At 40.4% G+C, this 15,567-nt stretch overlaps 1 protein-coding gene across 11 annotated transcripts in view; it reads left to right on the top strand.

Moving 5' to 3' along the window:
• LAMB4 (laminin subunit beta 4) overlaps positions 1-15,567 on the top strand; it is a 111,749-nt gene that overhangs the window by 73,279 nt on the left and 22,903 nt on the right. For all 11 annotated transcript variants that reach the window (XM_070264324.1, XM_070264319.1, XM_070264323.1 and 8 more), the window contains 3 exons: positions 3,957-4,053; positions 7,509-7,884; positions 10,681-10,841. In XM_070264324.1, coding sequence (XP_070120425.1) covers positions 3,957-4,053; positions 7,509-7,884; positions 10,681-10,841 — 634 coding nt within the window. The remainder of the gene's footprint in view (positions 1-3,956; positions 4,054-7,508; positions 7,885-10,680; positions 10,842-15,567) is intronic.

The raw sequence follows: 15,567 nt of genomic DNA, 5'->3' as shown, positions 1-15,567 counted from the left end.
GACCTTATATGGGGAGAGAGTCTGCATTTGTCAAGGAATGACAAGCAACACAAAAAGAGAATGGGGGTCTCAGAGTTAAGCTTTGCCTACCTCAGTTTCCCCTAGGCCTCTCTGTGACTGGAGACATCAGAATTCACACAAAAAAAACACAGACAGCCTTTTATTTTGCTATTTCAAACATATGATCAATCATAAGGAAGACCCAAGAAATCAATCATTAACTAGAATTGATTATTAATCAGGATGAAAATTAACGGGTGCCTTCAGAACCCACAATTCCACTTTTGGAAAGTGAGTTGTCATTCCCTATGGCTCATCAATTGCTTCCCGTATGAGTAAAATAAGAAGTCTTCTTCACTACGAGACCAGCACCAATAGTTTCTAAAGAACGCAGGCTAGTGTACTAGGAGCAAATCTCCATTGTTTAATATACGATTAGTGATACTTAACTGCACATGTGATTTTCAGTCAATAAAACAAGGAACAGAATTTTTAAAAAGAATATAACATTATCTACTTATAGAAAAAATTATTTGTTAATGTCATGATTAGATTTTTTGGCTTAATATATTCTTTGAAATACTCTTCACATTAATAGAGATGAGGGGAAAAGGGTAAAACAATAACAAGAAATTTTAGAGTCAAATCCACTGTATAAGCATCAGGGTTAAATTGGAATCAAAACGCTAGTTTAAGAAGCTGGAGTCTTTCCAGTGGATAAGCATGGCTCACCTCCAATTTCACTTCCACTGTTCAACTTTTTCAAAGTTCAAATCTTATGCAAGTAAACTTTTGAAGGTAGTTCTTATATAACAGACTGTGTTTTCCCTTCTCTTTTACTTTCTCTCTATTCATCTCCCCTGCAACTCACACCCACACAAACACACCATGACCTTTCTTTTCTTAATAAAGTTTTATATTAGAATAGACTTAGATTTACAGGAAAACTGTGAAGATAGTACAGAGAAGATGTACCCCACAGCCAGTTTCCTCTGTTATTAACATCTTACATTAGTATGTACATTTGTCACAATTAATGAACCAATATTGACACATCATCGTTAACTGATGTCCATAATTTTATTCAGATTTCCTTCATTGTGTACCTAATGTCCTTTTCTGTTCCAAGGCCCCATCTAGAACATCACATTACATTCAGTCCTCCTGTCTCCTTAGGCTTCTCTTGGTTCTGACAGTTTCTCAGACTTTCCTTATGTTTAATGACCTTAACAGTTTTAAGGAGTGTCCCTCAATTCAAATTTATCTGATGTTTTTCTCATGATTACACTTGGATTATGGGTTTTGAGAAGGCCATAGAGGTAAAGTGCTGTTCTCTTCATGTCATATCAGGGGGACACACTATTTACATGACTTATCGCTGCCGATGTGAATCTGATCACCTGACTGAAGTAGCGTTTGTCAGGTTTCTATGTATAAAGTTACTCTTTCTCCACCTTTACATACTGTACTCTTTGGAAGGAAGTCACTATGCACAATGCACATTTACGGAGTGGGGGATTATGCTCTCCCTCCTTGAGGGCAGAGTATCTGCATAAATTTGGAATTGTTCTGCACTGGAGATTTGTCTATTGTCCCCATTTATTCATTTATTCAATAATTTTTAAATATCGGTACGGACTCATGGATATTTATATTATACTTTGAGTTATAATCCAATACTACTTTATTTTGTTGTTCAAATTATTCCAGCTTCGGTCTTTGGGATCTCTTTCAGTTGGCTTCTGTATCCCTTTGACAGAACCCAAGATTGTTGGGTTTGGTCTTTTTCTTAAGTACTTCCTTACTTTCTGCACTACGAGAGACTCTAAGCTCATCTTGGACATTTCCTGCCCCTGTGCTAGAATCAGCCATTTCTTCAAGGAGCACTGGTTCCTTTTATTAGAGAGTGGTATTAGAAACCAAGATCTGGCCATGAGATGACCACGTGTGTTTCAAATGTCCCCCCTCCACTCCTCACTCCTGCAGCCACCAACCATGGAACAAACTGGTAGATCTCCACATGACTGCTTGGCTTCCTAATTCATGAGGAACTCCTAACGTTCATGACATCACTGTCTGACATGCTTCTTAGACCTTTTGGGAAACAAATTTGTAGCAGCACTCAACAAAGACCACAATTCAGTCATGGAAGCTAAGGGAAGCCTATGAAGCTGAAAATCAAATGGCATCTTTTTAACCAAAGAGCCCCTTATGACAATGGGGCTGTCTGTTCCATAGGGAATTCCTTGGAGAAGGCTGCTCTTTACAATCAGAAAACACTTTCTTTGGATTGTAGAGGAGACATGTGGACATTTAGACTCCCAGCTGTTTAAACAACTACTGATAAATGTCTCTGTGTCAGCCAGTAGGTGGTCCCTAGTGCGTTCTTACAGAGAGATCCAAACGTGCCGCCAGTATTTTCATCAACAGTTTAGATGAAGTGGGAGAAACATGTTTGTCAAATCTGCACATATTCAAAGTTGTAAACTAATAAGATAAAGACAGAACAGGAGACAAGATATCCTAACAGGTTGTCTTGTTGGCTGGAAACAAGAAGATGAAATGTTAACAGGATAAAAGCAAAGTTTTGCAATTGGGCTCTAAAAGTCCATTTCATAAATATAGGATGGGATTAATAACTTGGCACCAGCTCATGTGAAAAACATCTGAGGATTTTCATTGCATGCTTCAAGTGAGCCAGCAGTGTGGCTGGGCTGCCAAGGAGGCGATGCCCATTCACGCTGGAGCAATGGGAGTGCCCTGCCCAGGTTCAGGGCAGTCGTTGTCCCATTGCACTCTGTACTAGCCAGATGGCTGCAGCAGCACTGTTGTCATTTCTGAGTGCTACATTTTAAACATTATATTGAAAACTAGTGTGTGTCCAAAGAAAGACAAACAGGATAGTTAGTAGAATGATGCTATTCTGTGACGAGGGTTTGAAGGAATTAGAGGTGGTCACCCTGAAGAAGAGAAGCAAATGCAAGATGAGAATGGACATCTCTACTTGGGAGAAAGATTGTAAGAGAGAAGAAGGAGGTTACCTATTTTGTGCAATTCTATTAAGACAAGACTTAAAACAATGGGCACAAGTTATAAGGAGCAGATTCTGCGTCAATGTAAGAAAGCATTGCCCAACAATCAAGGACAACCAGCAATAGGACAGGTCTCAGGGCCACAAGCTCTTCATAACTCCCTATATTTGAGTAGAAGCTAGTGGGAACTCCAAAGATGGGTAGAAATTTGGTATATCCAGTCACTTTACAAATTCAGCTACTTATGGAGTTGTTGTTTAAGCAGATTTGGTCAATTATAACCTAGGACCATGACAATAGTGATTTACATCTTTATTTCTCTCCCATTAATTTTCCAACCTTCTTGGTTTTCAGAAAAGCTGGTCAAGAATCCAGTTGGGAGGGTGCAGGAAAGTTCAGCCCTCTCCCAAAAACACAGTTAAATAACTGTCATTATGTGATGAAGCCTCCAGTGCAAAAAATGTTGTTTTGTCGAGCAAAACACTAGCCCAATTGGGAGAAACTCCATTGTACATTCCCTAATGGAAACATTATTTGCCAAATTAGTTGATGAATGTTAGTCCAGGTCTTTGGCCTCGCTCTGTAATGGGAGAACTCTCATAACCGTGGAGGAAAAGAATGTGGCCCATTTCCCATTGTGTGTTTTGTTTTCATTTACATCTGTGTATGTTTCCCAGTTTGGGGCCACCTGTCCCCGAACAGCTGGAAGCAGGCGGTATATTCAAGAGCCCTGAGCCAAAACACATTAACTCCTAATCCTTGGTCGTGTCGGGGGTGGTTGCCGGCCGTGGGAATCATCCTTCTCCTGCCTTTGCACAGCTGTATGCTCTAAATCGCTGGAGGGAAAACTGTTTCATATTAAAATGTATTATTTTTTTTAGATCATAAAGCTTGTCAATTCCTCACCCGTGACTGTTCTCACAGGTTACGGGCCAGTGTCTGTGTAAATTAGGCTATGATGGGAAACGCTGCAGTGAGTGCAAGGAAAATTATTACGGTGACCCACAGGGGCGATGCATTCGTAAGTATTGGCAATTCTGAAAACGTGAGTCCAGTCAACCTGGTCCTACCATGGGCAGGCTATGACCCACCTGAATTTTAAGTTCCTCTATTTGGTAGAAAATGCACAAACTTTAATCCTAGTTTTGAAAATAATTTGTGTGTGTGTGTGTGTGAAGAAGAGTAGCCCTGGGCTAACACCTGTGCCAATCTCCCTCTATTTTGTATGTGGGACACCACTACAGCGTGGCTTGACAAGCAGTGTGTAGGTCCGCACCCAGGATCCGAACCCACAAATCCTGGGCCACTGAAGCAGAGCACATGAAATTAACCACTATGCCACCAGGCCAGCTCCTGAAGATAATATGTTTTGTAGCCCTATAAAGAAGCTTTTCTTCTCCTATATTAAAATTTTAGGCTGTATTTTAATGTTAGCCTATATTAAAACTCCTCAAATTCATTGATGGAACCGACCTCTGAGGTCATGACTTATAGCCCATTTTCTGCTATTTGGAAGCATGTTGACAAAAACAGCTACTCTGGATTGAGGTACAGGCTGGGAGATGGATCATAGGAAGCCAGCAGAGGGGATGTTTCCTCAGCATAGCTCTCATAGATCTGGGTCTATCATATATTCACTTATTCATTTATGTAAAACTATTCATAGAGTGCCTACTGGGTACTCTAGACAGTCAACAAATGAAGCAAGGCCCCTAACCTCATGGAGTTTGTGTTCTAGTGTCTTTCATCCCATGTCTTAGCACTAGTTATAGGTTTTAGAGCAGCACAGTCCAGTAGAACTTTCTGACAGATGGAAATGTTCTGTGTCTGCTCTGTCCAGTGCAGGAGCCACTAGCCACATGTAGCTGTTGAGCACTTGCAATGTGGCTAGTGCAAGTGAGGAAAAGACTTGTTTAATTCATTTCATTCATTTAAATTTGAACAGCCACATGTGGTTAGTGGCTACCATATTAGCGCAGATTTAGAATGAGTTGGTTCTAGGAGGAAGGACTGTGAATGTCTATTTACTGTCAGCTTCCAAACAAAGTCAATCCAGGGCCAGCCTGGTGGCATAGTGGTTAAGTTTGTGCCTTTTGCTTTGGTGGCCCAGGGTTCACAAGTTCAGATCCCTGATGCAGACCTACACACTGCTCGTCAAGCCGTGCTGTGGTGGTGTCCCACATACAAAATGGAGGAAGATTAGCACAGATGTTAGCTCAGGGCTAATCTTCCTCACGAAAAAACATTTTTAAAAAAAGGAGTTGGGGCTGGCCCCATGGCCAAATGGCTAAGTTCATGTGATCCACTTCAGCAGCCTGGGGTTCACTGGTTTGGATGCTGGGTGTGAACCTACACACTGCTCATCAAGCCGTGCTGTGGTGGCATCCCACATAGAGGAACTAGAATGACCTACAACTAGGATATACAACTATGTACTGTGGCTTTGGGGAGGCAAAAAAGGAAGATTGGCAACAGATGTTAGCTCAGGGCCAATCTTCCTCACCAAAAATTGCTAAAAAAAAAAAAAAAAGAAAGTCAATCCAAAGAAATATGAGATGTGATGGGCTTATCGTTGTGGTCACTCCACACATGGTAACTCTTTCCTCCTCTCCATTCCTTTATAAATGTACTTTTGTGGCTAAAATAAATTGTCTTCACATCCTTGCCCCATTCAAATACGTATTCTCAATAGTACCCTGGGTCCCACTTCCTCAGTTTTCTAAGTAGAATTGCTACTTTAAAAACCAGAGAGGAATTTTGGCTCTTGGAAAACCTGTCTTAGAGAGCCTTTTTCCCTGTGTCCCTCTAATATTTCAATAATCCTATTTTATAAAAACACATTCATCTTTTATAGAGAAAACTTTGCAAATGGTCAACTCAGGCCACAGACCCCACTAAAGCTCCTGGGGAAGAGTGGGTCATAAGGGGGAGCCTTGGCCTCCAGCTGGTGAGGTGAGGTATGCCAGCCCAGGGGGGAGGCCTCTGGACCAAAGCGAATATGCCAGACGGAGGGTATCTAGTCAGGAGCCTACTGTGTTAATCAGTTTTTATTTGTAACTGGCATTATTTTTACTCAAGCTGTCAAACGCATTTTTAAATCGTTTGCTCCTTCCGGTTAGTCCAAAGACAGGCTGGTGATTCCCTCACCTGCTGGAAAGGCAGGAACTTTAGCAGTTTTCCCATCCTCCATCTTTAGGCTCCATCAAAAACCTACTCAGCTAAAGTGCATGTGACATCAGGGTTTTTTTCCAATTAGGACAAAATGAATTTAATTTTCTTCCTTTTTTATAAGAGTTTCTTTTTTTTAGAGCAGTTTTAGATTCACAACAAAATTGAGAGGAAGGTAAAGAGATTTTGCATATACCTCCTGCCCTCACACATGCGTGGCCTGCCCCACTATCAACATCCCCACCTGAGTGGTACAGTTGTTGCAAGTGGTGACCTCCATTGACACATCATAGTCACCAAAGTCCATAGTTTATATTAGGGTTCACTCTTTTTATTGTCCATTTTATGGGTTTGGACAAATGTATAAGGACGTCTATCTATCATTATAGTATCATACACAGTATTTCCACTGCCCTAAAAACCCTCTGTGCCTTGCCTATTCATCCCTCTCTCCTCCTAACCCCTGGCAACCTAAGCCATTGATCTTTTTACTGATTCCATATTTTGCCTTTTCCAGAGTGCCTGATAGTTGGAATCATACAGTATGTAGCCTTTTCATATTGGCTTCTTTTACTTGGTAATGTACATTTAAGATTCCTCTATATCTTTTCATGGCTTGAAGCTCATTTCTTTTTAGTGCTGAATAATATTCCATTGCCTAATTGTACCATGGTTTATTTATCCATTCACCTACTGAAGGACATCTTCGTTGCTTTCCAAATTTTGGCAATTATGAATTGCTGTAAACATCCACGTGCAGGTTTTTGTGTGGATGTGAGTTGTACTTTGGGTAAATACCAAGGAGTGAGTCCCCCCCCACCCCACCCTTTTTGACACTAGAAAAGTTCTTCTTGTCTAATGGAAGACAGCATGGGTCAGCACACCCAGGCTGGGTTTTACTAAGAAAAAGTGTGGTCATAGGAATTCTTAGAGAGCCTGTGACATGCTTGAATCCCCCTTGGGAGCAGTAGCAACAGTGACTAATGTGTGTCCACCACTGGATCCATGTTCCTCACTCGAATAGGTGAAGAACCCACACAGGAACCTCACACTCATCCAGTAAAAACCACACCTAATGTTTCCCATAAAGAAACCATGAACTGATTTCTTAGTAGAATGAAAGGAGGAATGCTGTATTTTAATGGCCATTGCACAGATCTCTGAAATCATACCGGGTTTTAAATGTTCACCTTAGAAATGGGAGTTGGGGAGATTCTCAGGAGAAAGGAAAGGACTTGATTCTCGAGCTAGTCTTAAGCAAAAGACCAGGTGACTGACTTTCTCTGCTCCTTCTCTCTTCCTTTTTAGCATGTGACTGCAACCAGGAAGGTACCCAGAAGCCCGTCTGTGACCAGGCCACGGGCATGTGCCGCTGCCAGGAGGGTGTTAGCGGCCCGCGATGTGATCGCTGTGCCCGGGGTCACAACCAGGAGTTCCCTGCTTGTCTTCCGTGTCACTCGTGCTTTGATCAATGGGACCACACCATTTCTTCCCTCTCCAAAGCAGTGCAAGGGTTAATTAGGCTGGCTGCTACCATGGACGATAAAAGAGAGACCCTGCCTGCCTGTGAGGCCGACTTCAAAGACCTCACAGAGAACATGTCCGAAATAGAAAGGATTTTGAAACATCCTGTTTTCTCATCTGGGGAATTCTTAAAAGTCAAGGATTATCATGACTCCGTTCGGTAAGATCTGTGCTCAAGCGATAGATAACCAAGTTCCTGATTCACCTTAACTTCTGCTGAGTTTTACCAGCCTTTGATTTAGAAACCTACCCATGTGGACGTTAGGGGAAGGGTAATTAACAGGATAATCACCAGCCAGTTAATAACTAGGCTGGCGATCAGGTTTGTCTGTCTCTTTCTTACTAGTTAGGACTACATGTGATTTTTCCAAATGCCATTGATTATAACAAAAAGGCAATCATTAAGAGGTTAATTGGAAAGCCCAAACCCAGTGAGGCCGAGAGATATAAAATTGGAAGTAGGGTAGTTTCCAACACAAATATTTTTCTTTCAACTATGCACTCAGGGAAATTTGCTAAATCTTCCCAAATTCTTCAGCTGCTTAGAATAACCCATACATTAATGTGAAGTCTCATAACAAGTATGATGATTCTTTCAAAAGGCAATATAATTTTTATTATGTATTATTGAATCTTTTTTTTCATTCATCAAACATTGCTAGAGATTATGTTGGTTGTTCTGGGTCAGGGGTCAGCAAACCACAGCCCACAGGCGGAATCTGACATGCCACCTGTTTTTGTAAGTAAAGTTTCATTGGAGCACAACCATGCCCGTTTATTTACACATCCTCTGTAGCTGCTTTCTGTCTACAATGCAAAGTTGAGTCGTCGTGGCAGACACACTATGGCCCTCCAGGCCTAAGATATTTACTCTCTGGCCCTTTACAGATAGTAATATTGATCCCCCATAAAAAGTCCTGGATTAAGGAATAGTGGAAGATGCAGAGTTTTATGTCACACAAAACACAAGTGTAAATATACCATTCATTATCAATAGGCAAAAATCTCAGAAGTGCGTGGTAATTGCTTAAAAGTCACACAAGGAAGAAGATACAACCCACCTGGACAGTTCAGAGAACGGGCCAGCTGTGTCATAAATGCAGCTACAGGGCTCAGGGAGGTCACATGGCCAAGCAAGCCAGCAGGTGAGAAGAGGGACATCAATACCTTTGTAAAGATTGTTGCCCTGCAGGATTTGGGCCTCGTGCTCGTAGATCTCCCCACTTTTCAACAAATGTCATCCAGATTTTTATGGAAATGCCCCCACTTTAAAATACAGACAGCTAATCCCATATGCTTTTGAAAAGCACGGTATAGGCCAAAGAAACATTCTGAGGATGAGCTTTGGCCCATGGTCCACTGGTTTGTGGTTCTAGAAAATAGCAGACACAGTGGAACCGAGAAAGCAGAATGAACGAATCCACAATGGACATTCTAGATAAAGAGACAGCAGGAGCCAGAGCAGAGCCAGAGAGAAGAGAGCAAGAGAGCAAGGCAGCAGGGACCCAGGGGCCAGGCCTGAAGTGGTGAGGAAAGGAGTGCCAACTGGGCCTCTTCAGCCAGAGCCAAATGCCCCACACTCCAATGCACCTACTGAACTCCTAATCCTCTTTAACAGCCACCCAAAGACCACCTCCTCTCTGAAGCCTTCCCTGACCTCCTCAGAGAAAGGCATGAGTTTCTTTCTCCGCCTTCCCCCCTCCTTGTGGCTCACCCATCATTGCCTCACTGAGGGACTCCAGAAGGCAGAGTGTCAGGGGCCTTCTCTGTGCTTCTATTCTCCAGGCCTGGTTTAGTTATATGATAAATGCTTGCTGGTAAATTACAAATCAAAGGGGAAGGGAGGAAGGGAACCAGGGCGATCACAAGCATAGATTCAGAAGTCAAATCACCGGGTTCAAATCCACTTACTGCTGTGTGGCCTTAGGCAAGTTATTTAACTTCTCCAAGCTTCAGTTTCTTCATAAAAATGGAGGACAAAGTCTCTATTTCATAGGATTCTTGTGAGAATTACTCAAGACAAGCCACTTAGATGGTATCTGGCACAAAGTAAGTGCTTAGAGAGTACCAATTATAATGATAATAATTACTATTCTTATTATTAATAATAGCCTAAAGAACTATAGTCCTGACCATTGGAGCCTAAAGGAAAAGTCTGTAGATTAGAAGGGAGAGTTAGAGCAGAAAATTCTAGGAAGCATTGGTTAATGCCTTGCACTTGTGGCAAGATAAATTAATCCCGTAAATTTGTATTGTAATTTCCCTCAACTGTACTTTTCAAGATTTGCACCCAATTTTCCCCTCATGAGGGACATATTAATCATTCACTTGACCCAACTCTGTCTGCTGAACCCAGCAAATTGAAGCGGGACAAAGGTGTGCACATCAGAGAAGAAGGTGATGGAGAATGAACACACCAGGGGTACAGTCACAACAGGAAACCTCCTTGCTTGTAGGATTTAAAAGTTAAGACCCTGTACAGAAGGAGCGCTAAAAGGACGCTTACTGGAAGCAGATTTATTCTAAATGAAGAACTGATTTTACCCGAGGCTGGGCGAGGGCTTCTGCGTTGAAATTGAATATAGACTGGCTCTCTTAGGCTGATTTAAATGAACCGTATCTGAATACATGTTTTTGAAGACCCAAAGCAAAGGGAGACAGAGAGAGTATAAACAGCTGAAATTGAAAGATTCAAAACCCTTTATTCTCTTCGACCTTGTATGCTGATCATATTTGAGGTGAATGCTGAAATATTCCAGGAAGCTGAATTAACAAAAGTGAGATAAGCCATAGAGAGAATTATGAACTGTCAAATGAAAAATTGGCAGCAGGGGGAAATCCATTCTAATTATGAGGATACCTAATAGCGCGGACAATGTTTTACATGTGTTTTTTTCCACCAATCTATCAAATGTAGTACAAGCTTCACTGCATTGACTCTCGTTTTCCCCTGTAGGAAACAAATCGAGCAGCTAAGTGGGCAGCTGAAAACAGTGTATGAGTTTCAAGATCTGAAAGAAACAACAGAAAGAATGAGGAACGAAGCTGACCTCTTACTTGCAGATCTGCAGGAAGAAATTGATTTGCGCTCTGGTGCCCGTAATGCAAGCATCGTGGGTAAGAGAGAAAATGCACTTCAAGTGTCTATTTCTGGGCAAAGGCAGATGAAATCCATAGTGCATTCCATTAGAGAGTCACCCTGTGCTTACTGCCATAGCATCCGAGCGCTTTAGAACGTGAAAACATGCCCGTTAGAGGTATTATTTGTATGTGAATATTTCAACTTTTTAAACATTGCAGAGTCTGGCTAGCATTTGCTCAAAATAATGAATACAGCTAACAATGTCGGACATTAAACAAATACTAAAACCCAAAGTAACCTTCTAATGCCAAACCATGCAAGGTCTTGTGTAATCAGTAACTTAGAAATTCTAATATCACCATAAGGAAATGAGAGAGATGTTTCTATGCCTCCCTGAGAATAAGTCAATCCATTTCCAACAACCATAAATGCACAGGAATATAGGCAAAAAGACTTACACATTTCTCACGAGAACTTTGTAAGGATTTGGGGTAACCTACTAGAAGCCCTTAATTCATGTTGCATAGTTCTTAAAAATGAAGGGGAATTCAAGTTTTGGAAGATGGTGGCATAGGAGGATCCTGAACTTGCCTTCTCCTGTGGACACAACAAACCTACAACCACCTGTGGAACGATATCCTCTGAGAAAGATCTAGAAACTGGATGGAAAGAACCTCCACAACAAAGGACAACACAGAGAAGGGTGGAAGAGGTAGAGAGACAGCCCCAATGAGGAAAAAACCACACCTAGCTGTGGCACTTCATGCTCAGGAGTGCTCTCAATATCCCAGAGAAGTAGGAGATGGCTTGCCCCCCACCTCCCGGGACTGAGACATTGGTGGCCGCCATTTTTATGATCTAGTTCAGCTGTGCTGACACAGATGCTGGCAGGCACCATTGGAGTCCTCCCTCCAGCCTGTTAGTGCATACAGGATGGAAAGAGAGAGAAGAGTTTTCCAGACAAGCAAAAACTACAGGAATTTCTCACCACTAAACCAGCCTTTCAAGAAGTGTTAAAGCGACCTATTTAAGTGGGAAAGAGAAGACCACAGATAAGAATGAGAAAATTATCAAAGAAAAAAAATCATTGGTAAAGGCGAATATACAGTAAAGATAGCAGATCAACCACCTATAAAGCTAATATGAAGGTCAAAAGAAAAAGTACTAAAAATATCTATCCCCGTAATACACCAAAAAAGAGGTTAAGTATGATATCAAAAATATAAAATGTGAATCAAGAAGAAATAGAGAATCCAAATAGACCAATGACTAGTAAGGATATTGAAAGAGTAATCAAAAACCTCTCCAGAAATAAAAGTCCAGGACCAAATGGATTCCCTGGTGAATTCTACTAAGCATTCAAAGAAGATCTAATACCTATCCTTCTCAAACTCTTCCAAAAAATTGAAGAGGAGGGGATGCTTCCTAACTCATTTTATGAGGCCAACATTACCCTGATACAAAAACCAAAGACAACACAAAAAAAGAAAATTAAAGGCCAATATTGCTGATGGACATAGATGCAAAATTCTTCAACAAAATACTAGTAAATCAAATACAACAATACATTAAAAGGATAATACACCATGATCAAGTGGGATTTATACCAGGAATGCAAGGATGATTTAACATCTGCAAATCAATCAATGTGATACAGCACATTAACAAAATGAAGAATAAAAATCACATAATCATGTCAATATATGCAGAAAAAACATTCAACAAGCTTCAGCATCCACTTATGATAAAAACTGAATAAAACATGTATAGAAGGAAAGCACCTCAACAGAATAAAGGCCATATATGACAAACCCACAGCTGGCATCATACTCAATGGTGAAAAACTGAAAGCTATCACTCTAAGAACAGGAAGAAGATAAGGATGCCCACTTTTACAAGCCTTATTCAACACAGTATTGGAAGTCGTAGCCAGAGCAATTAGGCAAGAAAAGAAATAAAAGGGATCAAAACTGGAAAGGAAGAAGTGAAACTGTCACTTGCAGATGACATGATTATATGTAAACCCTAAAGAATCCACCAAAAACACAATTAGAATAATAAACAAATACAGTAAAGTTGCAGAGTACAAAATCAACATACAAAAATTAGCTGCATTTCTACACACTAACAATGAAATAGCAGAAAGAAAAATCAAGAATACAATCTGAGTTACAATTGGGACAAAAAGAATAAAATATATAGGCATAAATTTAACCAAGGAGGTGAAAGACTTATACACTGAAAACTATATAACATTATTGAAAGAAATCAAAGAAGACACAAAGAAATGGAACAATATTCCATGCTCATGAATTGGAAGAATTAGCATAATTAGAAGGTCCATATTATCTAAAGCAATCTACAGATTCAATGCAATCCCTATCAGAGGCCCAATGACATTTCTCACGGAAATAGAACAAAGAATCCTAAAATTTATATGGAACAACAAACGATCCTGATTAGCTAAAGCAATCCTGAGAAAAAAGAACAAAGCTGGAGGCATCACACTCCCTGATTTCAAAATATACTACAAAGCTGTAGTAATCAAAACAGCATAAAAATAGACACACAGATCAATGGAACAGAATTGAGAGCCCAGAAATTAACCCCGCATATCTATGAACAGCTAATTTTTGACGAAGGAGCCAAGAACATACAGTGGAGAAAGGAAAGTCTCTTCAATGAATGGTGTTGGGAAAACTGAACAGCCACATGCAAAAGAATGAAAGTAGACCATTATCTTACACCATACACAAAAATTAACTCAAAATGGATTAATGACTTGAATGTAAGACCTGAAACCATAAAACTTCTAGGAGAAAACATATGCAGTACGCTCTTTGACATTGGTCTTAGCAGGATCTTTTTGAATATGTCTCCTCAGGCAAGGGAAACAAAAGAAAAAATAAACAAATGGAACGACATCAAACTAGAAAGCTTCTGCATAGCAAAGGAAACCATCGACAAACACAAAGACAATCTAACAATTGGGAGAAGATATTTGCAAATCATATCCAATAAGGGGCTAACATCCAAAATACATAAAGAACTCATACAACTCAACAACAAAAAAACAAACAACCCAATTTAAAAATGGGCAGAGGATCTGAACAGACATTTTTCCAAAGAAGACATACAGATGGCCAACAGGCACATGAAAAGATGTTCAACATCACTAATTATTAGGGAAATGCAAATCAAAACCACAGTGAGATATATCACCTCACACACATCAGAATGGTTATTATTAAAAAGACAAGAAATAAGTGTTGGAGAGGATATGGAACAAAGGAACCCTCAACTACTGCTGGTGGGAAACGTAAATGGTGCAGCCACTATGGAAAACGGTATGGAGATTTCTCAAAAAATTGAGGATAGAAATACCATATGATCCAACTATTCCACCTCTGGGTGTTTATCCAAAGAACATGAAAATATTAATTCAAAAAGATATATGCACCCCTATGTTCATTGCAGCATTATTCACAATAGCCAAGACTTGGAAGCAACCCAAGTGCCCATCAATGGATGAATGGATAAAGAAGAGGTGGTATATACAAATAGACATGCACAATGGAATACTACTCAGCCATAAAGAAGACGAAATCTTGCCATTTTTGACAACATGGATGGACCTTGAGGGTATTATGCTAAGCAAAATAAGTTGGACGGAGAAAGCCAAATACCATATGATTTCACTGATATGTGGAAGATAACACAAACAAACAAACACATAGATATGGAGAACAGATTGGTGGTTACCAGAGGGGAAGGGGGTGGGGGGAGGGCAAAAGGGGTAAAGGGGCGCATATATACCTTGACAGATGGAAACTAGACTTTTGGTGGTGAACACGATGTAGTCTACACAGAAGTCAAAATATAATGGTGTACACCTGAAATTTATATAATGTTATAAACCAATGTTACCTCAATAAAAAAAAATTTTTTTTAATGAATGGGAGCCATGCCAAAGCCAAGACCAACTTAGAGGAGAAATGGAACTGTAAAGCAAAACTTTGCTTAGCTCATCCTCTGATCTCCGATGAGATCCCTGTTATATTTGGAAATGGACAACCTGCTACTACCAGGAGAGGCAGCACTGAACTTATTCACACCCAACCAATCTAATCGACAGGTAAAGGGAAAATATACATGAAACCCATCTTAAGGCAAAAACAGTATCTGTTTTTCCTTATCCATGTGTTTGCTCCTGTTTTTCGTCTGATCTTGACCTAAAGAGAAAAAAAAGATGACAATTATTACCCTAAAGGAAGGCCCAAATTTAGTGAAATAACCATTGATGATGATCAATAAATGCAATGAAAAGAGTAAGGAATTTGCTCTGGTTTGTAATCTGGAAGAAGATGCCCAAGGAAAGTACTGAAAATCTATCAGAGGTCACCCAAGCAAGGTAGAAGAAAGAGAAACTGTCCCCATGCTAATCCTTTCAAACTTGCAGTCCAATAGCAGCTACTGAGCGTCTTCTTGATGCCTGACCCTGTGTTGGGCAGTCAAGATGGGGAAAGGAATATTGCAAGTCCTTACCCTTAAGTCATTCCAGTCCAGTGGGGAAGACCGTCCCATAAACAACCCCAAACAATGAAAGGACTATGTTAGAGCATCTTCAAGCTGCTTTGGGAACAGAGTTGCAAGAATGGAATCCTTCCTGGGTTTATTAGGAAAGGCTTTTGGGAGAAGGTGACAATTGAATTGGGCTTCGCGGAATGAAGATAGATTTGTCAGATAAATAAAGGCAGATAA

The sequence above is a fragment of the Equus caballus genome, chromosome 4, assembly GCF_041296265.1.
Source record: "Equus caballus isolate H_3958 breed thoroughbred chromosome 4, TB-T2T, whole genome shotgun sequence".
Classification (NCBI taxonomy): Eukaryota; Metazoa; Chordata; class Mammalia; order Perissodactyla; family Equidae; genus Equus; species Equus caballus.
This window is presented reverse-complemented; position numbering and strand designations above follow the sequence as displayed.